This window comes from Cydia pomonella, chromosome 15 (assembly GCF_033807575.1).
Source record: "Cydia pomonella isolate Wapato2018A chromosome 15, ilCydPomo1, whole genome shotgun sequence".
NCBI classification, from domain to species: Eukaryota; Metazoa; Arthropoda; class Insecta; order Lepidoptera; family Tortricidae; genus Cydia; species Cydia pomonella.
The window spans coordinates 5,925,427-5,953,174 of record NC_084717.1 but is presented as its reverse complement, the minus strand read 5'-3'; the positions used below and the strand labels follow the sequence as shown (position 1 = coordinate 5,953,174).

At 42.4% G+C, this 27,748-nt stretch overlaps 2 protein-coding genes across 3 annotated transcripts; one reads left to right on the top strand and one right to left on the bottom strand.

The window, feature by feature from the left end:
- The first annotated feature begins 1 nt into the window (after position 1).
- On the top strand, positions 2-13,471 carry LOC133525644 (elongation factor 1-gamma). The gene is made up of 9 exons (XM_061861970.1): positions 2-110; positions 227-376; positions 470-536; positions 1,747-2,030; positions 3,239-3,409; positions 7,027-7,172; positions 11,302-11,471; positions 12,355-12,566; positions 13,302-13,471. The coding sequence occupies exons 1-9, from the start codon at positions 99-101 to the stop codon at positions 13,368-13,370; spliced, it is 1,281 nt and encodes a 426-aa protein (XP_061717954.1). The 5' UTR covers positions 2-98; the 3' UTR covers positions 13,371-13,471.
- A 7,787-nt stretch (positions 13,472-21,258) lies between these two features.
- LOC133525641 (serine/arginine repetitive matrix protein 2) lies at positions 21,259-27,673 on the bottom strand. Of its 2 annotated transcripts, none has more exons than XM_061861965.1 (5): positions 26,840-27,673; positions 23,936-26,612; positions 23,471-23,708; positions 22,674-22,770; positions 21,259-22,176 (listed from the first exon to the last, which is right to left on the bottom strand). In XM_061861965.1, exons 1-5 carry the CDS (start codon positions 26,942-26,944, stop codon positions 22,141-22,143), a joined length of 3,153 nt encoding a protein of 1,050 aa, XP_061717949.1. In that variant the 5' UTR covers positions 26,945-27,673; the 3' UTR covers positions 21,259-22,140. The 2 variants fall into 2 exon arrangements, with proteins under 2 accessions (XP_061717949.1, XP_061717950.1); XM_061861966.1 differs by having other exon boundaries at positions 26,852-27,673.
- Positions 27,674-27,748: the final 75 nt, after the last annotated feature.

Below are 27,748 nucleotides of genomic sequence, written 5' to 3'. Positions count from 1 at the left end.
CTGAAACTCGAATGCGTTTGCGTGAATGAAAAGATGCTTCAGAATTTGACGTTGACATCTGATCAGTACTGTCAAAAGTCTCTTCGAAAAAATCCACCATGGCGGCCGGGGTAGGTTTAAGTTTTATTGAGAATTATCGTGTGAATCAGATTATATTCCTGCTCGTAATGAATAAAATGAGTGCCATTGAAATATCCGCTGACTTTGTGTGTGCTTATTTCCGTAGGTACTCTATACTTATCCGGAAAACTTCCGCGCTTACAAGGCATTGATCGCCGCACAGTACTCCGGGGCCGATGTGAAAGTGACCCCGAACTTCGTGTTTGGTGAGACCAACAAGTCAGATGAGTTCCTCAAGAAGTTCCCGGCGGGCAAAGTGAGTGCAGTGCTAAGTTGTATTTGTTGATTGGGGTTATGCCTTCGCGTGAACGGCTGGTGCGATGACGTGTACGTTTGTGGTTTATTTTAGGTGCCTGCCTTCGAGAGCGCCGACGGCAAGGTGTTGCTGACCGAAAGCAACGCTATCGCATATTATGGTGAGTCCAACATCATTATACTCACGACCTAGTTCGCCGATAACCTCTAAACGAAGTGAGGAAAGTTGTCGGTCAAGTTTAGTAGCAGTTGAATGACCTAACCTTTTTTTTTTGCGAAGGACAGAATGCATCCTGCAATATTCTATTCACTACTAATTTGTCGTCAAATTCTTCTTGTATAAAATGTAACTTGTCCATAACTTCGTCAACATAACATTGATCATAGTTTATTTTTGTTGAAAGATCCTGTCTTACTCTTTGTCATCAAATCTTGTAGTCTTCGCGTATAATTTTGCTGAGTACCTATAATAATATAATTGTGTTTACTTCTTTTGTATACAACATATGGCATTGTTTCCTCAACCTTGACTTAATTCTTTTCTAAACAAATTGTATGATTATTTAATAATGTTACTAACTTTAACTAATTAGATCTGAAGAAAAACCGGATAGTGAAATGTTGGTGAAACTTGACTTTTCATTTAAACATATGGGTACCTTGAAGATAAAATCTAAGACTACTAGAGCTGACGGGATCTGAAAGTTATATTCAGCTAAATAAACTGAAGTCGAAGTCCTTTAGCATCTTGTTAGTGTATTTAAATTATTTTTGACATTTTTAACTCTTCAATTCAAGTATATTTCAATCTAAAGAAACTACCATTGACTTCGTAATGTAGGTACTTCTTCTATCTTTACTAAGTAGTCAAGATAGAAGAAGTAAATATGAAGTGTTACCGCACAGTATGTATATATTCACATTACATACAATCATGCAGTGCTTGTGAGTGGAGGAGAGAGAGCGGAAGACAATCTTAGGATACAGCCAGGATTAAGATGAGAGAGAGAGAGATGAATGTTGTTATGGGCTTCACACTCCACTGGGCTGGGCTGGGGGTAGTTTATGAAGCAACAGGGTTAACCCTTTTACCACCAAAGTCGCCGTATGACATGCGACTACAATCCAATATCAACCTTCATGCATTCCATCAAGGTTCAGGATAACTCACCTCACCATTCTAAGGGTTAAACACTAATGGCGTTATTCATAAATGTTTGTTAAACATAAAAAACCTGCAGATAATTGTTTGTCCCTTTCATCATACTGATATTTCTTTTTGTTAGACAGAGCAGATGTCTGGAAAGGGTGTTAAGTTTTATTAATAAGGAGGTAAGATGAGAGAGGGTATTGACTTTTGTAAATTCACAGTGTCGAATGCGGCACTCCGCGGTGGCGACGCTGCGACCCAAGCACGCGTTCTTCAGTGGGCGTGCTGGGCCGACTCCGAGCTCCTCCCCGCCGCGGCCGCCTGGGTGTTCCCCTACCTCGGCATCATGCAGTTCAACAAACAGAATGTGGAGCGCGCGAAGACGGATCTGCTTGCTGCCCTGGCGGTGTTGGACAAGCACCTGCTGACGCGCACCTTCCTGGTGGGCGAGCGCGTGTCGCTGGCCGACATTGTTGTGTTCACCACGCTCATCCACGCTTTCCAGGTACTACAGAATACTAATTTTCTTAAGATTTGATGTTTAAGTTCAGGGTATTATTATTTACGGAAACAGGACAATTGTGTATAATTTTTTAACTTACCTCAGACATTTTGAGGATGGCATTGACCCCATGGTCTTTCCATGAGAGTTAATTTATAATTCTAAAAATGTGAAAGTATAATCAGTCTTAAGTTCATAATATTCTTAACTTTTTGGCAATAGGGCTAAAGCCATGCCAGCACTAGTCTCTGCTTCCTTTCTGCAAGCAATAAGTTTGCACGTTAAATCCGGCTTAGTTATTACATTATGGCAAGTGGATAAATGTTTTTTTATTGCATTTTGCATAATATAATATCGGTATCATTATTTACTGATTTCTTATCTATTTAAGGATCAATGTCAAGTCAGTGTTATCATTATCTTATCACACATGTTTCTAACTCAAGCTAAAAAATTGCTATGTGGTTTGTGGACATTTTGTTTACCTAGAAAGGAAATAAAATTTGCATCATGAATGTAAGGAACACGCAATAAAATTGTACAATGTTGCGAGCCGGATAATGCGGAGAGTGGCCCATGACAGACTACGTGAAAAGGGCTAGAGGAGCCTTTGCCAAGCTACACAATGAAAATGAAAAAGAATAACTTAAGAGAAGTTAAGAGATATAATATATGTACTCTAACTTGGAATAAAAGGGGTTATAGATTTAATCTTTTATTTGTAGCTATTATCAGTAGAGATGCAACGAATTTTCGTCCACTATTCGGTATTCGGCCACAATTTCACTATTTGGCCGTATACCGAATACTGGCATAGTATTCTGCTGGATACCGAATAGTATGTTAACACGTAGATAACGGTAAACGAGGGGTAAAAAAGTAACAAACTGCAAAGTAAAACTGTAATGTAAGAATACCTTTGTATTCATAGATAGTACAAAAACATGAGAAAAATTATACAAAATAAAAACATTTTACACACACAATGAAAACTAACGCACCGCAATGTCCGCAATTCAATACGCACTGCGTGCAGAATAAGCGCAATATCTATCAGAATGCCTACAGCGAGAAACAAGCTGCAACTTGCACAGCGTACCCACGCGTTTCGAATTTACTTAATTTTAGGTAAAGCTTCTAGCCGAATATTCGGTATTCGGCCAAGCCACTATTCGTTGCATCTCTATTAATCAGTACCATTCTGATTCTAGCACGTCCTAGACCCGGCCACGCGCGCATCCTTGGTGAACGTGCAGCGCTGGTTCCAGACCGTCGCGCACCAGCCGCAGGTGTCCGCCGTGGTGGGCGCCATCGCGCTGTGCGCCGCTCCCCCTGTGTACGACGCCAAGAAGTACCAGGAGCTTTCCCAGCAGAACAAGAAGGTAAGTCACATCGGGCTTAGCCTCCTGGGTCCCAAAGGCTTTATTCCAAAACGTAATTTTTTTGTGTGCCTACATTTGAGTGTACGTTGCAGCAATGTGGCGTTCGAGTGACGTGATATACAAAAGCGTATATCAGGCCACTCAAACGCCACGTCACTGAGCTATCAAAACTGAAATTAAACTTTATGCATATGCACATCAAAGAGCATATAATTACTACGTTTTAAGAGACGGGACTCCCATTCTAGCGAGTGGAATGAGTTTGTATCGTAAATCATTACCAATATCTACGACAAAGAACTGGCAAAGAACCATAGTACCAACATAAGCGATTTAAATAGTGTAGTACGCTACACGCTTGCGTTTCTTATCGATATCAATAAAATGGGGAGGGTTGAAACATAAGACTCCTGTCTACAGACTTTGTACTCGAAATCAGGTCAGTATCGAGTTCACATTTAAGTTGTATGTTATATAGTGGATAATTCTTTGAGTGGACTAATACGTGGTCGGGCTTAATGTGGACCCGAATTATTTTTATACAGTTTTTAAGTCGAGGTTTTTTTTTAATTAAAAGCTCTATTTTCAAAATGATCTGCACATACATGTTTCAATAAATGTAACTTTTCTATGGGAAGATGTATCAGGTCTACGTTTCCAACAAATTTGAACCACTGCCTGCATCTGAAAACATACAGCCATGGATAAACATGACTTTATCTACAGTTTATATTCCAAGTGTTTGTGAATGACCAATGAGATGATCAACTGATTATTTAGCGCTAATATGCATCTAAAAATCATGTTTTTTAGCATCCAGTTATCAACAACTCTTTATCAATGCTCTAACTTTTTATGTATTTATATGTATGTTAATCATGAGAACCGGTCATGGCCTAGTTGACAGTGACCCCGCCTATGAATCCGATGGTCCCAGGTTCAAATCCTGGTATGGGCATTTATTTGTGTGATGAGCATGAATCTTTGTTCCTGAGTCATGGGTGTTTTCTATATATTTATAAATATTTATATATTAGGTATATAAGTACCCATAACACATGCCATGCATACTTTAGGACTAAGTCAATTTGTGTAATAATCATAAAAACAGATTTTATTCTTACATTTTAGGTTAATATATTAAATAATTACTAGATAAAAAAAATATGTTAACTAATGACCATTATGCATGAATGATAGATAATTTTCCACTGAAAATCTTCGACGAATTAATTATGGTCATATTGCATGCAAGTTCTCAGGAAATTTCACATATTTAATTTAATTATTTACACTGATATATAAATAAACCTACAGTTATCGATAGTTATAGTACATCCCTAGTTCACAACGAATAAGAATATAAAATATCTAATTTTCGATCCGTGTTCTCGGTGGCATTGTAACAAACTCGCTCTTTACTCTGATCACGGTTCACTATTTTCGATATTTTCACTAAATAAAAAAGAAATTGCACGAAATACCGAACAAAACATTGAAGCCTTCATAACAAACAAAACAATTAGGTTTGACAGTTGACCTGATGTAAACTTGACAGAATAAATAACACTGACGTTTTCTTTCATTTCCTTGGCAATGATTTGCGAAACAAACTCCATACAAAACTTTTTTGTTCCTAGTCGCGTTAGCCTGATGCACATAGGCTTTTCCGTTTCCGGTGTGCCGCAACTTAACACGCACTGTGTAGTGCTCCGCGAAATAAATTCGATTCCCGAGAAATAGCGAACATTACAAAAAGATTTTGCACAAACCAATAACCAATCTAGTTATAGCATCAAGTGGAATAGTGATTGCAGGAGAAAATTTGTCGTGATAAACTTAAAAGCAAATAGTGCGGGATCAGTTTGGAGGTTATGTGATCGACAGTTAACGAACAACCATATACAAAACTAAAGCCACAAAATAAAGGATTAAAGGCCTCCACCTCGCAAAAAACGTTTACGAGTTGACACTACTATACAATTATGTTACCAGTGACAAAAAGCTTATTATCACTAGAGTGTTATCGAAATCCAACTGTCAGATCTCTGACATCAACTCAACTTTAAGCTAACATAACAATTAACATTTTTAAAACCGAAAATAAAATTAAAACAATGATGGAAGAACAATTTGAACGTTTATTTGATAAAGTTAAAATCGAAATGCAAAAACAAACGGACACGATCACGGAACGAATGGATAAAAAGTTACAGCCTATCATAGAGGAAAATAAACAACTTAAACTCAAGATAGAAAACCTAGAAAAGAAGTTGGATTTATTAGAAAGGGACAAAAGAAGCAACAAAATTACAATTGTACGGATGGATATTAAATTTTTAAATAAATAATATAGAATATAGATTATAAAAAAAAAATCTTTATTGCAACTTTGAGTTATTAAACATTGGTACCTGGCTCTCAATGTAGGTTTCCCTGTGTCTCAAGAGCCAGTTCCTTCCCGACTTCAAGCGAAATGTTACAATGTTAGACATTTTATTATAAATTATAATACAATTTCAGCAATATTTAAATTTAATTAGAGAAAGATACACACATGTGAAACTATGATGTGTATGTACCTACGCGCTTTTGTGTGTGTCTGATTTTTGGGATGTGTGTGTGTGTGTTTCTGCTTGTTTACGCGCGTGTGTGTTTAGTTATTTTAGATTGTACTAGAACACGCTTCGTAATAGCTCTTCTGCTTCAGTATAGTGTAATGATTTTAACGAAATCTTAATTTCGTTTTTTAATTGAATTATTAATGTTGTTTATATTAAGTATTTTATTTGCTTTATTAAATATTAGTTTTCGGATTCTACACAACAACTTGGTAATAATTGATATATAGCTTATATTATAAGTGCATACATAACTGTACACATATACCTAGGGTTGCCATACGTCCCGTATACGGGACTGTCACCGTATTTAAACCCCCCTCCTAACTATAAATATCAGCTCCGAACAAATATGGCAACCTTACATATTGCCACATATTGGTATATACCACACACCCAAAGCAAAATACCAGTAGTAGCTTAAGAAAATTTACATGAATATAGGCAGTCAGGGAAATAATTCGTGTAGATAAATTGGTATAATTATACCTTGTGGTGTCCGGATGAACATACTAATAGTCCTTGAGGGTGAAGGGGGGTACAGTCTATACTTTAAGAGCTATAGGGTGTTTCAGCTAACAAAGAGATAAAATATAGACGATTTAAGATAAGGTTTTTTCGTAATTGTTTATCATAACTCAAATTTTTTGTTTTGAATAAGTAAGATTAGTTACTTACTGAACAAACATAAAAAACTAGCCAAGAACATGTTGGGCCATACTCAGTGTAGGGTTCTGTAGTCACCCGTCCGTCAAAATAGATGTTATGCATAAACCCAAAGACAGCTAGACCTATTAGGTTCACTATAATTTTCTTTACTTTCACGATTTTTTGCATATTTTTTGGACCCATGGTTCAAAAGTTAGGAGAAGTAGAAGGGGGAAATACAATTTTTTTCATTCAGAGCGTTAATTTCCTAAAATATTACAATTATCGGATAATGGTTTTTGAATATAGAAAGGTTAAAAAATAAAATATCAAATTCGTTTATTTCAGGACTCTGGCAAGAAGGACAAGAAGGCAGAAAAGAAGGAACAGCCCAAGAAGGAAAAGAAGGAGAAAGAGCCCGCGCCGGCTGACGATGGAGACTTCGAGGAGAAACCCAAGGAGTCCAAGGACCCCTTCGACTCCATGCCCAAAGGGTAGGCATCCCACTCGGATGAAGCTTATAAGACCAGGATTGGCATTCAAACTTACTATTTGATATCTATTGCAGCATGTCTCGCTCACACTCGTGCGCAGTTATTATCCAGAGATCGGACTGATTAGCGTCATTGCTCGCAATAATGTGGACATGACTCCAAAATTGAATAATGAATAGTGCGTGCTCATGTCGGGCTCGGCACGCTTGTGTCACCTGAGTCAATTTGCTCGGAATGATGGCGTCACTGCCTGGCGTAAAGGCCTCGCCCGTATAGTCTCTCTGTGTGGACCCGCCTAATCGTTTAATTATTTTAATTAATTTATTTCCTGAGATTCAATTTTAATTCCTTGTCAATAAATAACACAAAGATTTCTTATAATGTAGATTTAAACAAAAAAGTAATAATCATATTATTTAAAATTTTCTGAACTTTACTCAACTCCAAAATTTACTCAACTGATGTTAATGGAGCAAACTTAAGTAGCTTGATAGAAATATTGTTATGCCAGTAGAATTCAGAGTTTATTTTCTGTTCCAAGTATTGGGTGACAGTCTCAAAACATGGATTTATTTCAAGGTCGGATTTCATTTTTGTGTTGAGAATGGTTTACTAGTTCTTTTTGTACACTGTCCAGATTATTTTATCCATTAACATCAGTGGATTGCGAGCGGAATTTTTCACCACATTAATTTTTATTTTATAAATCTATGTTATAAGATTTTTTTGTATTATTATTTATATAACAGGAATCAAAATTAAATCTCAGGTAAGAAATTAATAAAAAATAATAATCTTTTTTCGAGTCATGTACACATTTTTCGGAGCAATGACGCTAATTTGTCCGAACTCTGGTTATTACACTGTTGCGAATGCGCGCGTCGCTCCAGCGCGTGACAGCGCTATGTGCGTATATAGTGCTGTCCCGCACGCACACTGGCGTGAGAATCCCCATCAGTTTTGAAGACCGCCGTATGCAGGCTGATTTGGTTATGTTTAGCAGTACTCTGAAGAGTGATTAATGATTATATAGTTCATACTAAACAACATTTATTACTCGGAATAAAATGTACTGTTACATAAAACATATATAAGATTCGCCGGACTGTATGAAGCAGCTGATTTTTCAAAATGGCAAGATGAACTAATATCATTGAACTTAAATATTACTACGTATGGAGCCGGCACAGGGCACCAGTATTTTGCGCCATGAGTTGTTGTATCATAGACGCAGATCGTGAATCTCGCGACCTAAATGCGTAAGCGCCATGAATTTTTTTAGGCGCTTAAGACGTTTTGGTCGCGTGATACAGGTTGCGATTTCCACAATTTCATTGTTTGGTATGGCTTCTCCATAGTAATAATAACTCGATGACTAAATTTGATGTTAAAATGTGATATATCAAACAGGAAGTATGAATGCCAGTCTAGATCGGTATAAAACAATGTGCATGTGCCATAATTGGGAAAAAGGTACCTAGTTTTTTTTTTACGTTATATATCAAGTAGTTTAGAGGACTGATATTTAGGGTATGTCTCTCACTTGTCACTGTTATTGATCTCTAATGTTTGTGGAATTATCATATTTAATTTTAAACTCATTTTGGTTATGGGATCATTTGTTTTTTTGTACTTTTTTCACTCATTATTTTGTTTTCATCATATGTATTATGTTTATGTATATTATGTTGCTAAATAAATATGGTGAATGGTTGCGTTTTTATCTACTCCATGCTTATCATTTGGAATCCCTGTTAGTCAATCAAAATTAGAATAATTTTTAAGAAAAAAAACCGACTTTGTAAGAAGACCGGTGAAACAAGATTAGTTTTGATTTTAGATTTCATACAATGAAATTAAAAAAATTGTTTTGAAAATCTAATTTGCCTATCAAACATAACGAGGACGACATATCGCCAAGCGGGAACTATGCGTCGTTGAAGAGTTCCATTCTGATCAGCATCAGCAGTTCCACTTCATCAAATGTCACTTTTTTTTTAAATGTTGCATTTGCTTTGTTGATGAAAATACAAAAATAACTATATGTATGCCTTTCACATTTGAAGAGTTCCCTCGATTCCTCATGGATCCCATCATCAGAATTGAGTTTTGACCAAAACGGGACCAATTTGTATATTTTATCATTTTTTTTATTATTTATGAATGCACAGGCAGCTTATGGCTGATACGTGCACATCAATGTCCTGCACTTGTGTTTTGTCCATTTATAAAATGTTTGTCGAGTCTATTTTTAAAAGAATTCATTGAGGGTGCACTGATTACGGATTCGGGCAAACTGTTCCACACTTTCACTACGCGGTTAGTCAGGAAGTGTCGTCTTGGGTTGCTGCTACTCTGCGTCCGTGTCAGCTTCAGAGAATGTCCTCTCAGTCTGTCACACTTATTCCGAGTGTAAATATCACTCAATGCGGGTACGTTGTAGTGTCCTGTAAATAGTAATCAGTTCAAAAATGACGGAGTTATGATGTAACAAACATTTAAAAAAACGGAACAGAATTGAGAACTTCCTCCTTTTGAAATCTAGAAGTTGGTTAAAAAAATATCAGAATATGTATGCAATGCAAAAAGCAGCAGACACCCAGACACTTTATCGAAGAACATAATGAGTTGTGAAAATTATTTGAATGTTTCATATACCTGCTGTAAAGTTTAGCTTAAAGATGCATTTTTTGCCCAATTTTTTTCATTGATACTCAAGAAAGTAATTGGATCAGAAAATAAAAATTCCTCATTTAAAACACTTACGGCCACTTGCACCACCCGGGGTTAACCGGTTAAACCTGGAATTACCATGGTTGTTGTTGTCCTAAAGCACCCCAGAGGGTGCAAAGGGCCTTCACCAGCTCGCGCCGCGCCTTCCTATCTTCAGCTCGCCTTCTGGCCTCGCCCCAGCCCAGCTCTACCCCACCGCTCGTAGCTCTCTCAGGACGGACCGTTGCCAAGAGTGTACAGGACGCCCGGAGCCACGGCTTCCGTCCGGCGGTATCCAATCCATAGCGATGGTAGCGTTATTAGTTTCCCATCTTCGAATAGTATGTCCTATTCATTTTCGTGTCGCAATTTCGTCGTCAATGGGTGTTTGCCGGCATATACTCCATAGGTCTTCATTTCGAATGGTGTTTAGCCAAAAAACGCGAAGGATCGACCTGAGGGACTTGTTGACGAAGACCTGAAGTTTATTAGTTAGGCCTTTAGTCACTCCCCACGTTTCACAGCCAAAAAACAACACAGATTTCACCATGGATTCGAAGAGGGAAAGTTTAATTCGTCGCGTGAGCACTTTCGACTCCCAAACAGCCTTTAACTGAGCGAACGCAGCCTTCGCCTTCTTTATCCTGTTGTCGATGTCTTCATCCGCTCCACCTTTGCAGTATAGTAGGCTCCCCAGGTACACAAATTTTGACACTCGAGTCTAGGTTCTTAGGAGTTACCATGGTAACCAGTGCTATTTGACAATAGGTTAGCGGTTTAACCCTTTACCAGGCTAAGGGAGATATATTTCCCACATATGGCACTTCAAACTTGTGTTCTATTTTCGATGAGTAAGACTGATATTGGATTTTCATTTTTGAACTGTCAGCCTGATAAAGGGTTAACCGGTAAACCCCAGGTTAGTGGCGCTTCGAATATTGAAGCATATCAAATTTGCTCAAGTCCACACACGGGTTTTGCCCTTAGATTAAGGTAGTGTGTACATATTTTTGGCACTTTGTCTGTCTCGATATTTATTACCTTGACTGCCAGAATTTTATTTATAAAATAATAACGGAGTAAATGTCAAAATTTAGATAATATCTGTATCTCGCTTATTCGTTTTTCGGGAACCGTAGACGTATGTCTCAGCGTTAGTTAGACATTTTACGCCATAAACGGCATAAATCATATTAACCTTTTCCTAATTACGATCACGCAATCATCTGTAAATAAGTAAAATAACTCTTATCAAAGTTGAATAAATTTTATGAATTCTTGTTAAAATTTTCATGGGTAATGCAATATTTTATCACAGACTTCATTTCATTTATCTGTTTCGACAATTAGAAATGAAATAACTTAAATAACAGCTCGTAAAATGGACTTGTATAAAGTATGATGGTACTTATTCCAGCACATTCAACATGGACGACTTCAAGCGCTGCTACTCCAATGAGGATGAGGCGGTGTCCATCCCGTACTTCTGGCAGAAGTTCGACCCCGAGCACTACTCCATCTGGTACGCGGAGTACAAGTATCCTGAGGAGCTCGCCAAGGTCTTCATGAGCTGCAACCTTATCACTGGTCAGTACTGTTTTTCTGCAGGGATTGCATTTTCTTTATATTCTGTGTACCGACTCGTTAGTGGCCTTCATATAGGAGGCGTTTTAAGAACCCAGGGGCCCTTTTCTCGAACGGTATTAGACTCGAGGAATGGGCCCCTGGTTTTAAACTGTCATGTATGTTTTCCCAGTGTTCTATCAGAGTTTTTAAAGCATGAAGAAAATATTGAGAACATCTAAATAATTTGACAACTTTTTTGGCTTCAGTTACAGTTGTAGCTTGGCCCAAAGTGTTTATTAGGGAATAGCTGCTCTATCTGTATATATATCTGTGAACACGTGCTGAGGCAAATGCACGGTCACAAAACCTCCGGCGAAACTAGTCTGCACAAACCGAACTCCTTTACTTCAACTTCAACATTATTCAGCAAATATGCCACAAGGGCACTTTTATATGTCAACATGGAATTTGCATACAAGTAAAAAAAAAAACATCAAAAATACAAAATACAATTAACTGAAAATAAGAATTAAAACAAAAGTATTATTATTACTTAGAGATGGTTTTTAATATAAAATTATTTATTATCCAAGATAATATAGTTTATCAAATTTACCTTAGCGATGTATAGGGTCTCCAAGAGTCAAAATCCTGTATAATTAAAACATTCATTAAAATAATAGAAACATACGAGAACTGGATGAGATGATGTCTGTACTCAAAAATAAAATGAAGGCTTCGCCACACAGGCGCGTTTTGCGGGCGGGGCGTGAGCGTGGCGCGACCAGAGTACGGCGCGCTCAGCGCCCCGCTCTCAAAACGCGCCTGTTTACGCGGCACATTTCTTGCCATGCGGCTGGTTCTATATAGGCCCGCCTATTGATATATGTACTGTATATTCCAGGCATGTACCAGAGATTGGACAAGATGCGCAAGCAAGCCTTCGCGTCCGTGTGCCTGTTCGGCGAGGACAACAACTCCAGCATCTCCGGCGTGTGGGTGTGGCGCGGGCAGCAGCTCGCCTTCCCGCTGTCGCCCGACTGGCAGATCGACTACGAGTCCTACGACTGGAAGAAGCTGGACCCCGCCGACCCGGAGACTAAAAAACTTGTCCAGGTAACCAAAATACATTCTTTAACTCAAACAAAAATCTCGCTGTTATATAACGTTTTTTGACAGCGAATATATAATAAAATTATGGAGTGTGGAATTAAGAGGAGTGGCATCTCTTATGGTGCATGAACTGTTGCAAAAGTGTCCAGCTGTCAGCTATAAATAGTTCCAAATCTCTCCAGAGTCGCGCTAAAGTAACTAAGAACCTAGGCGTTATTGACGGAGTGAATTGCGCTGTCTATGATTTGATTTTTTTGTTCAAGTACTCTAGGTATTGTAGCGCCACCTATTTAAAGTTTTTTGATGACACTTTTTGGTACATGGAGATTTCGTTCCTTATCTCCACCTTCCGTAAATAAAACGCTATCAATACTGTCATGTTGTTACTGTCACATGATGTTATAAAGTTGACGTTTGTCATTTCCGTTACCGCGAACACTGCTCACCGTATAGCGCCATCTACAGCACTGTTAAAGTAGGAGATACAATTTTTTCATCTCTTTTACAATAAATAACTGCTCCCAGGATGGCTCTCAACGCTTAGAGCCACCCCACACTAGGTCTTGAGCATCAGCGTCTAGTCAGCGCTATGGAAAATGTCTGCTGCTCGACGCAACGTTGGCGCAACTGCACAGCGACGCCATTTACCGTAGCGCTGAAACGTCAACGCTCGAAACACTAGTGTGGGGTGGCCTCGAAACCAAAATATAGATTAAAATTAATTATTTTTTATTTCAGGATTACTTCTCATGGAGCGGCACCGACAAGCAAGGCCGCAAGTTCAACCAGGGCAAGATCTTCAAGTAAACTTCCTTTTGTACGTTATTGTAAAAACTTGCATTTATTTAAGCAGTGCGGGAGCTATCTCATGATAAGGAGTCTGTAATAAAAGAATCGTTTATTTACTACTTTGAAGTTTTTATACGAATTTCCCGTGAGAGTCAGAATGGCGGGTGTACCTAAATAAAATTAAATGAAAACCATACCATATTTTTGTACCTAATTTGTACTATTTAGTACCTCCTTTAAAAAAAATTGTACCTCACGGTACTTAAAGTTATCACCAAAAAACAGGTCACCCGCCATCCTGACAGTCAGAATGGCGGGTGTACTTTATTACGCTATGTTCCCGTGGTTATTGATAAATTCTATAAAAGCCAAATTTTTGTACCTTTTTTGTACCTTCATATTCAATTATAATACGAGTCATTTTATTTTTGGTTTCCAAGTATTACTCATTTTATATTTTGCTTGCTATTACAATTTTGCAGGCGTTATAATTTTTCAAATTATCGATTTCATTTTTAAGAAAAAACGCTAAGGTACAATTATTTTTATTACGCCAGGATTTAGTACCTTTAATGTTTAATCTGTTAAGTTCAAATAACTCAGTAAATCATGTCTTAAAAAAGGCTAGGCGCCAATTCAAAGAAATCTTCCTAAGAAAAATCATTTTTAAGACATGATTTTCTGAGCTATTAGAACTTAACAGATTAAACATTAAAGGTACTAAATCCTGGCGTAATAAAAATAATTGTACCTTAGCGTTAAAAAAGGCTAGGCGCTAATTCAAGAAATCTTCCTAAGAAAAATCATTTTTAAGACATGATTATCTGAGTTATTTGAACTTAACAGATTAAACATTAAAGGTACTAAATCCTGGCGTAATAAAAATAATTGTACCTTAGCGTTTTTTCTTAAAAATTAAATCGATAACTTGAAAAATTATAACGCCTGCAAAATTGTAATAGCAAGCAAAATATAAAATGAGTAAAACTAGGAAAGCACAAATAAAATGACTCATAATTGAATATGAAGGTACAAAAAAGGTACAAAAATTTGGCTTTTATAGAATTTATCAATAACCACGGGAACATAGCGTAATAAAGTACACCCGCCATTCTGACTGTCAGGATGGCGGGTGACCTGTTTTTTGATCATAACTTTACGTACCGTGAGGTACAATTTTTTTTAAACGAGGTACTAAATAGTACAAATTAGGTACAAAAATATGGTATGCTTTTCATTTGATTTTATTTAGGTACACCCGCGATTCTGACTCTCACAATTTCCCTATGTCTAACGGTGGCAGCATGGTTACATTTTTACCTGTCACTATGCCCGTCACTTGCATACCTGTTAGAACGTGACAGGTATGGTGACAAATGATAAAGAGCCGACCATCTTAGCCCTACTGGTCTCGACTCTGTAGATGCTACAGACTCCTATAAGATATGTGCAAAAATCGTGTAGGGAGAACTAAAAGTGATGAACACGCTCGGAGTAGCAAGTGTATTTTCGAATATGATAATGGGGTTGGCCGGAAGAAGTATTTTTTTATAGATAGAGCTAGCATAAATTTTACCTGTTAGTCATACCAATAGTGTCATATTATGGTCTAGATCAGGGGTCTCCAAACCCCGGCCCGAGAGGCGTTCCAATCCGGCCCGCGGACACCCAACGCGATAGCCCACGGTTCGGCCCGTGGGAGGTTACCAAACCGATCCCAGGTTTCAGGGGTTCAGCATTCATTGAGAGTGGGACTGTTCCTAACAGCAACAACTAGACCCCCTGGCGCAAAAACCGATGGTGGTCCGCGTGAATTTTTCTGAGGTGCAATATGGCCCTCAGGTAAAATAGTTTGGAGACCCCTGGTCTAGATGCTAGCCCTTTAAGCCAAATCTCAGAACAAAACTAGAGACCGGTAAAATATATACTGGCGCCATCTATACCGGATTAACCGGAACTCTTATTTTCTACTTCTGCTTTTTAATATTAGTTGTAAATTGTTAAGCAATACGCTTTCCGTTAATCGCGACACTCGTGACAGCTAGTTTCAAGTAGCGGTACTGATAAATCTGCTACTTGACGCTATTAGATGTCGACTACGAATATAAGCGTTTTGGTAAGAAAACTGTTGTATGAAGTAAGCACTCTATGCTTAATTATTTATCTATGTTATAGTGAAAGGATTAACCCCGCCTATTCATAAAACTTTACGGGCCTGATTTAGTTAAATTATGTTTTATCCATTTTTTACAAATACATCAGTCAAAATGACAGATTTCGAATGAGATTCATAGGTAATTCAGGGCAGTAACGCGTTTATGAATACCGCCATATGCCTTTATAAGGCAGAGGGAATATATTTCCCACCTGATATTTAACTTTATCTCGAAGTGATAGGGCTCAATTTTGCGTATTTCCTGACACCCTTAAAGCTTATAAAGGGTTAAAAGCGTTCCTGCGACAAACAATTTTATAACGTACTTTACAATTTCCTGCCAAACAATTACCTTTTGATCGCTGTAGATCGCAGCTTATCACACATATTCAATTCTGTCACGCACACGCTAACTTGAAACTTACTTGATATTATTAAAAACTTTTGGTCCGTAGAGTTGTGCCGTTTTCGAGAACGTTCTCTAAACGTAAACTATGGGAAATATTCTTGAGCGATAAAGTTTCCCATACAAAATGGAGAACGTTCTCGAGAACGGCACACCTCTATTGGTACGCCATAACTCTTATAGGCATTATTGGAAAATATGTGGGATAAAAATACAAACAAATATTGGAAAGCAAAAATTTATATTTTTTACATTTCAGACTTTTGCCTAACTGATAGAATCTCTTTAACATTAGTACATAGGTACATTATTACATATTATTGCATGAATAAAACCAACTAACTGCGAGTCGCTAAAGTAAAGCTCGCCGTGCGAGCGAGAACACATGCACCCGTCTCCTTCGTTCGTGAGCATCGTTGGTGTGCGACGTTTCGTAAATTAGACATAAATAGTTGTACTTAGAAATTTTAATGGCAAAAATGGTGATTAATTAAATTATTATTTATTTTTGCTTATTTTGTTTACAATTAAGTTTGCTCAAAAATGGACGGCAAAGTTGCCGATAAAAAAAAAAGTTTCGAAATGTGTAATAGTTTATGGTCGGTCAAAAATTAAAAAGTAAAAAACATTGCAGTCTCGATTTCGCAACTGCAATGTTGCATAGAAATTCCATTATTTATCGAGTTCTAAACGTTAAAAAAAGTTGTAATGGCCATATCAAATGAAGGCATAGGTCCATTAAACAGCCAAACATGATCAGTACTTATTATTAATATAATGTTGGTACCGTGACTATTTAGCTAACTCAAATAGGCGTATTTTCGGCAGAAAAATACACTTCTATTTTTTAATTAAAAAAAGGCGGCAAAACATCTTTTCGATTGTTTTTACTTTTTTCTGTGAAAAATATATATAGGTACGTAAGAACGTTGCTTGTCCCAAGGTCGTCTGCTTAAAACAAATCCTCAGCTAGCAAGTAGCTACTTCCGAGCCTTGACAATAATGTACTATTTTTCTGTCTAAAATTTCGTGTTTTAGACATAGACATAGATTTTTTTATTTAACACCACATTGAAAAATGTTTACAGGCAATGCTACAAAACATTACAAGCCTTAAAATGAAACTTAATTAGGCACAAATTTATGTTTACATGTAGATATAAAAAACTTTTAAAATTATGATGCTAAAAAGGAGCGAACCTCAGCATGTGTTGCAGCAGGCTTACCTACTACAACGCTGGTTTTCAGGCCGACCTTTCGTACAATACGAATTTGCTTGCTGCTTGTCGGAAACTGTACTGCATGGGTTTTACAACTGTTATGTACAAGCTTTTATCGCCGAGTTTACTCTGTTTTTCATCGAGGTAATTTTGAGAGAGTCCAATCTCAACCTTGTTTTGTCACGAGTTCCAATGGCTATTTGTCAGACATCATAAGGTTGGCTCGAAGTCGTGATAATTTTCCATGGTGACTAGTCTTACATAACTATGCCAAATTTCATCTCACTCGGATACCAGCAATTGATCGAAAAATGGTTTTCAAAATTTGAAAGACACCTTACAAATTTTGTTTGTAGTAGGTACTTAACACATTGTTGACATTAGGGGGTATTACTGCAATCTTCGGCCGCCAGAGTGTAGCACTAGCACATATTATAAACCACATGAGTAACTTATACATACTTTGTCTTAAACAGGTTTTTGAGAAGTTTTCATTGAGACATTTGATTTGATGCATCAAGGCGGTTTGTTTACAGAGAGCCTATCGAGAAATTTATATTTTTGTGTTTCGCAGTAGGCCCTCAGTATGCGCTGCTAAAAGCTACGTCGCTCAGGGGGCTACTGGACACGTTAGACGTTAGAGTAACATTTGTGACGCACCTACTGTATTGCTACTTAAGTGTTTTATGAGAAATATTGACGTATCACGTTCATTTTGCCGACTTGCCGAGCACTCATTTTTGCCATGATTATTTCTAGGTCCAAAAAATACTCTTACAGGGAACAGACAGTACAAGATCAGACGTGATATCTTTACAAATAAGCTATGAGCTAAAGGGTGTTTCACTTGATATAACAACAAATGGTTAATCAACTAAGTCTAGGGCTCCTCCGACGATATTTTTTTTACCACAAAATCTAGAATATTGTGACTTTCAATTATGCCTTTATATGCATTTATATAAAGATTCAATAAAAAAAAAATTAGAGTAAAATTTTAAATACACGAGCAAAGTAGGGGTGTTAAATAGGTAGAGTAGAACACATTGAATATTGTCAGGGGCGTAGCTACCGCCGTATCTGCCGTATCAATTATACGGGGCCCTCGGGCGACGGGGGCCCCCAACGTGCGTTTTTGTGAGAAATCTTTACCCTTCCTAAGGGCCCCCAAACGAATTTTTATACGGGGCCCCGCCAAGGCACGCTACGCCACTGAATATTGTCATTATATTTGTAAAGTATTTATCAAGGCGTATTATTGAATCGATCGAGCCATTAGTTATGCTAATTAATTAATTAATTAGTTAGTAAATCCTGAAGGTAAAATTTGAAATATGACAGCTGATAGTAGATGGCGCTGTGTAGCCCCGTACATTTGTTAAATGTTAGTTCTTTACTCTCAGAGGGACAGGGCTATAACCACGAAAATCGTAGTTCGACAATTGCGGGCATGTTTCTCTGTCACTCTAATTACGTCTTAGTGAGAGTAAAAGAGAAGGATCACCGCAATTTGCGAATTTCGGTTTTCGCGGTAGGCCTCCAGAGCTAGGTTAATGCTATTTACCTGTCTCTCCCAGCACAAAATATGGCGGAGTGTCCGACGAAAATGTAGATGTAGGTAGCCAGGTAGGTAATAAGCCCACACGGTGGCCAAAATATTTTGTACTACTTCGTCTATGATCATAGAGAGGTTTTGTTGTTATATCCGTGATCACACCCAAAAACGACGCAGGAGCGCCGGCGGCGCTACTTCCGCACCCTCGAAGACACTTTTATGGATATGAGAACCTTAATCCAGCGAGATAAGGTCTACCTTTAATGAAATGTCCTTGTACTCATGCAATGTTTATACACTATACATAAAGAGAAAATACAATTCGCGCGCCGGCGTCCGTGCCGCTGTAGTTCAAATAGTGTCCTTGACCGAATTTAATCAAACCCCTTCTATCTAATCTAATCAAGTACCTATTTTTCAAATAGTATTGAAAGCTTCATAAGCAACGTATGTAGATGTGCAAATATGAGTCTTTTCTGTTGGGCGCAAAAGACCTCAAATCACGATGACGGAAAGTTCCAGACGGCAAGTCGCGCCGTTTAGATAATTATTGAGCTAATTATCATACGACCAATAATAAGCTACGGTGCAATAGTTTGGTGGCCACGCACCAAACTATCCACAGTTGAAGCAAAACTACAACGACTCCAGAGGTTGGCCTGTTTGGCGACTACGGGCTGCATGAGGACAACACCAACCGCGGCCCTGGAAGCTTTACTGGGCCTGCCGCCGCTGCACCTCTTTATACAACAGGAAGCGCTAGCTTCGGCGGTACGTCTCAAAAAATCGAATCTCTGGAGACCACCTAGGGTACCACACACCGAGATCCTCTACGAGGCGATAGGTAAGGAACCGCTAATAGAAGCGGTGACTGACAGGATACCCAGGCAATACATCTTCGACAAGAAATACAAGATACAGTTACACGAAGAACCTCGTGAAGGACTTAACCCGAGAGAGCTGAGAATCTTCACGGATGGATCAAAGACAAGGTCAGGCACTGGCGCGGGAGTATTCTCAGAGGACCTAAACATACATATCTCAACACCACTAGGCGCCCACAACACAGTCTTCCAGGCAGAATGTATGGGCATCATAATGGCAGCACACGCAATCGTCTCAAGGAAAGTAGAGGACTACCCCATCCGCATACTCTCTGACAGTCGGTCAGTACTGCAAGCTCTGCAAGGTTATACTTTGACCTCAGGGCTAGTCTACGAATGCCACAAGGCTCTATCAGAGGTAAGCACCACCACCAGCGTAACTCTGCAGTGGATTAAGGGACACAGCAACTCGCGAGGGAACGATGCAGCCGACATATTGGCGAGAGGTGGCTCGGAACTGAGGGTGGCAGGACCGGAGCCAATCATACCTCTGCCTTATGCCTGGCTCCGGAACATGCTGAGATGCAACACCAAGGTAAAACACCAACAGTACTGGTCTAACCTAGGCACGTGCAGGCAGGCGAAGGAGGCCCTCCCGACAATCGACCCCGGTTTGTCGAGGAGGCTGAGACAGCTGAAGAGGCCACAGCTCCGGCTTTTGACTGGGGCCATAACCGGCCACGCCCCACTAAACAAACACCTACTAACCCTACGTGTTACAGATAGCCCCCTCTGCAGAGCGTGCATGGAGGAGGAGGAAACAGCCGCCCACGTCATTCTTGAATGCCCAGGGGTGGCAGAATACCGGGCACAATACCTCGGTTCTCCGGGGTCTCTCCCAGAAGTCGTCGGCAACATCAAGGGTCTGCTAGGCTTCCTGGTAGAGCTGGGTTGGCAGGAGTAGTGCCGTCAACCCACCATCACGCAAAATAGGCGCGAATTGCGACGTCGAGTTGCGGAAACCCAGCCCGCGAATACGAATAACGAATAACGAATCATACTCGAAACTTTGATATTAATCCTACTACGAGCCTATATTAGCAGTTTATTGCACGATAGAACAGAGAAGATTCCAAGAGAAATTATTAAACAGTTAACATGTTATGAAAGTTTGTTAAGTTTTAACAAGGAAAGTTTATGTAGTTACCTAGATACAATTATGTCGCATAGAGCGCTGATATCACTCACTACACATACTCATACATACTTACCCCTTGTCTTGGACATCAGTGGCGTTGTTTGTGGTCGAAACTGCACTCGCGATGTAAGATGAGATTCAGTCAAGGACTCTAGATGTAACTATACGCACCTTAGCGGCAGGTACATAGGTGACGTGCAAACAAACATTCACGCGCCGAGCCACGTCACTATACACGTACTATAACAACCGCAATATACATCCGAACAAGTCAATAAACATCAAAAAATGCAAGGTCAACGGTGGCTAATAGGAGAGATTATAAACGACGCTATAAATATATATAGAACGGGGTAAATTTACATCTCAAAAATGATAACAACTCGCTTCGAGTCAATAGTGAATATGATTTATAAAACCTTACAACAATAAAGGCTTGAAGCTTAGGGAACTCCATTCAGCTGTTCAAAATTTGAAGCCATGACAAGTATCCTCATCTTTCATACAAGAGAACCATCATAATCGACACAATCTGAAATTCAGAGCCGGACTGTCTACAGGTATTACTGCAATGTTTTGCCGCCAGAGTGCAGCACTAGTAACTATCGTAAACCATAGAGTAACTTATACATACACATACATGTGCCTTAAACTGTTTTTTTTACAAGTTTTCACATAATAAAATATGACGTTGATGCATCAAGGCGGTTTGTTTACAATGGGCCTACCGGGCAAAGAATATAATACTCACCTACCGGGAAACGCGAAACTCGAAATATAGTTTTTTGCCTCTTTATCGCTCGAATATACAAGAGTGATAGAGAGGTAAGAATCTAACGTTAGTTATTTAACGAAATTTCGATTTTCTTGTTTCGCGGTAGACCCTCAGATTGTGATGGATTGTGGTAGTGGCGCCCCCTACGCAGAGTTAACGTAATATTCTCCTATTGGCTCTGATTATTATCTATGGCCACGAAAATCCGCCAGACAGATTAGGGGGGCTACCGCAAAAATCGTCTATTGCGCTGGAATACTCGTATGAGAGATCGATAAAGGGGCAAATAGTCGTTCAAACGAATGGAGTGGTTATTCGCGGTTATAACCCTGGTAGATTTTTTTAGTTCCGAACTATTAGTCTTACCTGGTAGATTTTCTTGACCTGTAAACATTGGTGTTTGCATTTGTTTAACATGAACGCAGCGCCGCACGCCTTGCACGAGCATCCACTTGCTTTATGTTATGAACGAACCGGCTCTGAATTTAAGATGTTTGATGATTAAGTTCTGAGACTATTCAATCACAAGGCAAGGTTAAACTGGCTTCACCGCAATTCTTCTAGGCTTTATTATTATAAGTATAAAACTCTTTAAGGGCTAGAAGGAAGCCCACTAGCGGGCGATGAGCAACGGGCCGCGAGTGCGGGCCGCGCGTCAGTGGCGCCGCGAGGTGGGCCGCGCTGGTGCGTCCTGGAATTAATAATCGAGAGTCGGAAGAAGATCCATTATATAAAATCTAAATATCTATCAAAAACAGATCATTGTCTTCGTACATTAGCTACAGCATATATTAGCCGCGCAGTCTCCATAAGCGATTTTTTTTTCATTACTTACATCAGAAAAAGAACTACTAATTTAAGGCAATGCAAAGTTGCCTATTACTAGGCATAGAGTCGGTATGTTTTAAGAGTTTGTGTAAGTTGTAGTTACGTGCGTTTCTGACATGGAGCTCCATCAGTAATAGCTGGTGGACCTCTCCGTTGCTGCGTTGCAATTGTGTATTATCAGCAGCACTTCGAGTACCACATAGTGGCCCTAGATGGCCGGACGATTAACTTCATAAAGGACCCTGAGAGCTGGTTCTACGAGTCTGAACCTGACCGCACTTTGTCATTGATGAAGGAATCTTGTGTTCGTTTTACTCTTGTAGCAGATAGATCGACTAGGAGGTAGGTTTAGGTACTCACTATGGGCGGCGGATCGACGTCGGGCGCGCGCAGGTCGAAATCTGCCACAAACGGCCGCGCTGCTACTCGCAGCTCTACTGAGCAGCCCTCAGGTGAGCTGAAACGACCACCAAATTGATCAGTCATACTTATCAATTCATTATCATCTAATATACTCGTCCATTGATTAGTTTCATAACGAGCGTCACTGTTTATTTAGTCAGCTCTACTTAAATAACTGCTGCTTGGCGCCAAGTCCGATGTTCGGAAGTGTGGGCATCTCTTAGATTTATAAGTAATAACCATCTTGAATTTCCCCAATCACCCGCAGACTACAACTGTTCTATATAAGACCATCAGACAAGTAAGACACTGAAAATATATCTGCCGGCAGCGTCACAAAAACGGGTAACCTGTGGAGAAGTATGAACTAAATTTACCTAACATTGAGCTCCTGCGAGCCGGAGGGCCCTGTAGCTCGTCAACCTGGCGCGCGTTGGCGTGATACTCGCAGCAACATTCCTCAGTCTCCATGGATACCTAAGAAACACTACGTCTAGCACATTTGCGGCCGCTGATAACGTCATAAAAACGAGTAACCTATGGACAAGTATTGAGCTAAGTTCACCCAACGTAAGTTTCTATGTGTGGGACCCTGTCGCATCTGAAAATCGGCCACAGAAATGTATCAACGCGCCGCTCTGGGTCTTCGAAGTCATTCTATTCTGGCTTTGTGCGCAACTCTGGCGCACTTAAAACTCACTCATACAAATATGTAACCTAAGATATAGGTGTGAAAATGAAATGATAATGTTTACCTAAGGTCGAGCTCCTGCGAGTCAGAGGGCCCCGTGAGCAACGGCAGCTCGTCATCCTGGCGCGCGTTGGCGTGGCACTCGCAGCGGCACTCCTCGGGCTCGACGTAGCTGAACACCACGTCGCGCGCCTCCGATGCGGCCGCAGCTGGTAGTGTTTGGATCCGCTTCGGCTGTTTGCGCCGCTCTGGGACTTCTTCGAAGTCGATCCATTCCGACTTCGCGCGGGACTCTGGTGGACCTAACATACGGTTTGCGTTTTAGTAAGACAGATGATTTTTGGATATAAATATATGTAGATAGATAGCTGCTTCTGGATAGGAATAGGATTCAAAAACTAAGTTGAGTTAATTTAGTACATTATGCCCTTGGTCAAATAAGTGGTGGTGGTCCGTGTGGGGTGGTGGAGTTCGTTTATTTTACAACTGCAACTAAGATGTGTTATCAATATGTCGGGATAATATTTACCGCCTCCACCGCTCCTTGTCCTCGGCCGCTCCGGGCGCGGCGGACCGCTTGCAGAAGCAGTGCGCGGGCGGCGAGGCAGCTTGATGCGTAGCTTCTCGCCCGTCGGCGCTGCGGGCGTCGGTGGCGGCGGAGGAGGCGCCGGCGTGCGGGGCGCGGACGGCGCACGCGGCCGCCGCGTGCCCGCCGTCGCCACTCGTGCTCCTCGCTCGCGGACTGGGACCATTGGCAGTGCCAGCGAACGCTCCAGTGGCAACGTGGTCGGCACATACGGCAGCTCATCTTCAAAAGACTCCTGGACGACCAGACCACGCTGCTCCACGTCGCTACCGCCGCGCGCCGGTGTCGCTTCCGAACTGCCCTCCGAGTCGGAAGAACCGCGCGTAGGCGAGCGCGTCTCAGCGAGCGACCGCCGCGAGCCGACCGATGCGCGCTCCGCGTCGCTCCCGGGCGGGGACTTCATGACGGGCGCCGGAGGTGCGGGGCAAGGCGTCGGCTCGGCGCATGTAATATGCGTGTCGCGTAACAGCGACGGACGGTCATCAGGTAGGCTCGGCTCGAAGCTGGGCAGTGATTCGGATATCTCACTAGTGACGCTCGGCGTCTTGGTGATGCTGAATTGTGTGCTGAACACCTGCTCGCGGCTGCCAACGTGCGTGGTGAACACGAGCCTTTGTTTACGACGTTCAGCCGTCGGCGCCGTCTCAGGGGCTACCTCCACTCGTCCCTCGTCCGAACTTGATGTCCGCATATCACCATTTCTGCTATCGTCTATATGTTTTGACTCTGAAGTGGTGCCGACTCGTGAGTCGGGCGTTACTACGCTGCGCCGTGACTCAGAAGAGGTGACACTGTGGCGCGAATCTGGGGTCACCGTATCGGAGTCCGGCGCGGGTGCAGGCGCGGGTACGGTCACGGGTGGCTCCGGGTTGCTCGAAGCTGTCCGTTCGGTGGGTGAGTGCAGCGGGATGATTATACTGCCGTCGGGCAGGACCGTGCGGTGAACAGGTTTCTGGGCGTTAACGGAGGATACGGAGGGGAGTGGTTCGGGACGCTCACGTGGGTGTGGAGCCGAGGCAGGCCGCGCCGGCTCCGGTAGAATCTCCACGCGTGCATCCGGCTCCGAGCCTGGTCGGCGAGCGCACGAACTTGGCCGTTCGTCTGGCGGCGTTCGCAGCGGGATGTGAATAACGCCGCCATCTTCATAGTACTTTAGTTTCTCGGAGCTGCGGCGCGAACGATCAGGTGGCGGCACGCACGGCGGCCCGGGTGAGGAGGCACGCGAACCAGTGCGAGAACTCGGCGATAGCGACGCGCCACTGCGGCGTGGTGTTTTAAACAACGACAACACGGAGCCCCGTAACTTGCCGGCGGAGGAAGGAGTCGTTGAACGATCTCGGTCTCGGTCTCGGCTCTTACTGCGAGAGCGGCCCTCCGTTAGACTTTTCTTACGACGCAGCCCCGATGGCGAATCCGGTGAGGCGATTGTCTCACGCGACTTGAATAATGAGCAGAAGGAGGATTTTCGCGATGTCGGGCCGCCGGCGGGCGAGGGAGACCGCCGCTGTGGCAAAGGGCTCGCGCAGCCCGTGGCTAGTTCTAATGTAGCCGGTTTCCGTGTCTCGGCCGCCACTAACGTGTGCTCGCTCTCATCGTCATCATCCTCATATTCAGAATCGGGTTTGAGTTTTATTCTGATAATGTCCTTGGAGCGATTTCTATTCTTGTACACTTCGGGTTCGGACGAGCGTTCTTTCGATCGCACGGCTCGAGCTTGATTTCTGGTTTCCTTTTGCCGCTTTTCTTCGGCGGGGGTAACTGCAACGACTACCGCAGGTTCTGTAGCCGTAGGCTTCGTGGGAACGGGCGTGGGTGCGGGTGCGCGCGGAGCAGCGGGCCTGGTGCTCGTGCTCTCGACGGTGACCTCAGTGCGCACCTCGCGCCGGTCGCGCGTGTTGGCGGGCACAGGCGCAGGGTCCGTCGCACGTACTAACTCTAGAAGCCGCTCTTCAACAGCGGCAGCACAAATTTCAGGATCGGTCTCTATCGGCTTTGGCCCGCAGAAGGACGTCTCGAGGAGCATTTTGTGTGGTGAAGGGGACCGTGACGTGCCCGAGACGACAGAGAGACGGGACACGCGCGACGCGTGGCTGAAGCCAGAAAGAGCCGAGTGGGCCGAGCACTGTGAGCCCACGCTCGACAGGCGGCTCGTTCGGCCGGACACCGCGAGGAGGGCGGCCTCCGAACCTTGACTGTCCTTACGCGAGTGGCGACGCGATACGGACGTGTTAGGTGGTGGCAGCGGTGGTGGTTGCGGTTGTTGTGGGCGATTGGGCTCTCCGGGGGCGCCTTCTAAAAATGCAAGCTCCTCAGTAGACGAACGCAGTTCGGCCGCACCATCCTCGCGAAAGCCGATATCGAGACGACCGCGCGTATCGGCATCTTCTGCAGTGCCCGCAAACAGTGCCATCTCGGGCGAGGAATCTCGCGAGTCGTGGTGGCTGGAACTGGAGGCGCGGGAGATGTCGATGCGCGGCGCGGCACCCAGTGCTCCTGCCACGGCCGGCGATGAGTGCGAACGCGCGCGCTGTTCCGGAGGTGCGAGTGACCCGCCGGGAGAAGCGGCTGTGTCCTCAACGATTTCCGGCAACTGGAATGTCTGCTTCGATTCAGGGCTTGACTGTGGAAGAAACCAAGTAGATCGATCATTATTTGTTCATAGGATTGCTCAATAACACAGAGGCGGAAAGCTACACGAACAAATGGACAAAATTTAGTTGCCATTGGGATCGGTTAACGTTCACTCCCAGAGAGCAGCTAGGTGAGTGATCGTTCTCCGACCGAATGCAGCCGCATGCAGATGATGGAGTGGCAGAGCAAAGCGAAGGGAGAAAGAGAGATACATACTGCCTGTCTCACCTCGTCAGAGACGTCGTGGTCGAAGGAGGCAAATGGCGCGGGCCCGCGACGAGACTGGCGCGGGCCCGGCGCCGGCGCCGGCGCGCCTTCCATGCGCTACACCATATCCGTCACACTGGGAACACTAACTGTCACCTGTCAATATCACCTGCACACAGCGAACAATTGAGACTTAACAATCACTTCACGTTTCAAGACACAACTTCCGAACACTGCATTCCTGATTTAGTCTTCACTCAATAAAAATCTGACGCCGATTAGAAGACGTTTTCAACCAACTTAACATACCAGCTCGAGCGCTTCGCCAAGCTTATGTAAATCCGCTTATGTAAAGCGAACATCTGTCGACGAAATCCAATGGACGCACGTAATCTGAACACTGGTACACTGTACCTTGCGATGCCGATGGTCGAACGGAAACGTGCAACACGTCAATGTGTGTAAAGTGTGTGATCGAGAAGGCGAGTGAGTGCTGCTGATCGCGGGTGCCTCAGGCGGCGGCGGCGCCGTGGTCGCAGGCAGGGCTGGTGGTGGCGGGCTCGTGGCGGCGCCGCCAGCCGCGTGATGTCACGATGGCCCCGCCCGCGCGCCTGCGCGCTGCCCGCGCACGCGCCCCGCCTGTCCCGCGCCCGCTACACCCGCCACGCTTACGCGACTTAGCGCCCTCCACTAAAATATGGATTTTTAGTTTAGTCGTCGAGTCGCCTGGCCGTGCGTTGAACGTTCATTATTTAGTTTGCGATGCATTCGATGACACCCGATCGATACCCATGCTTACTATTATTACACATACCTACATTGGAATCCGTGTCGAGTCGAAGGACATGGTAACGCGAACCCCGATGTTATCAATGACCACGGAATTGGCGTACCGGTTACCACTCACTAGGTCAAATA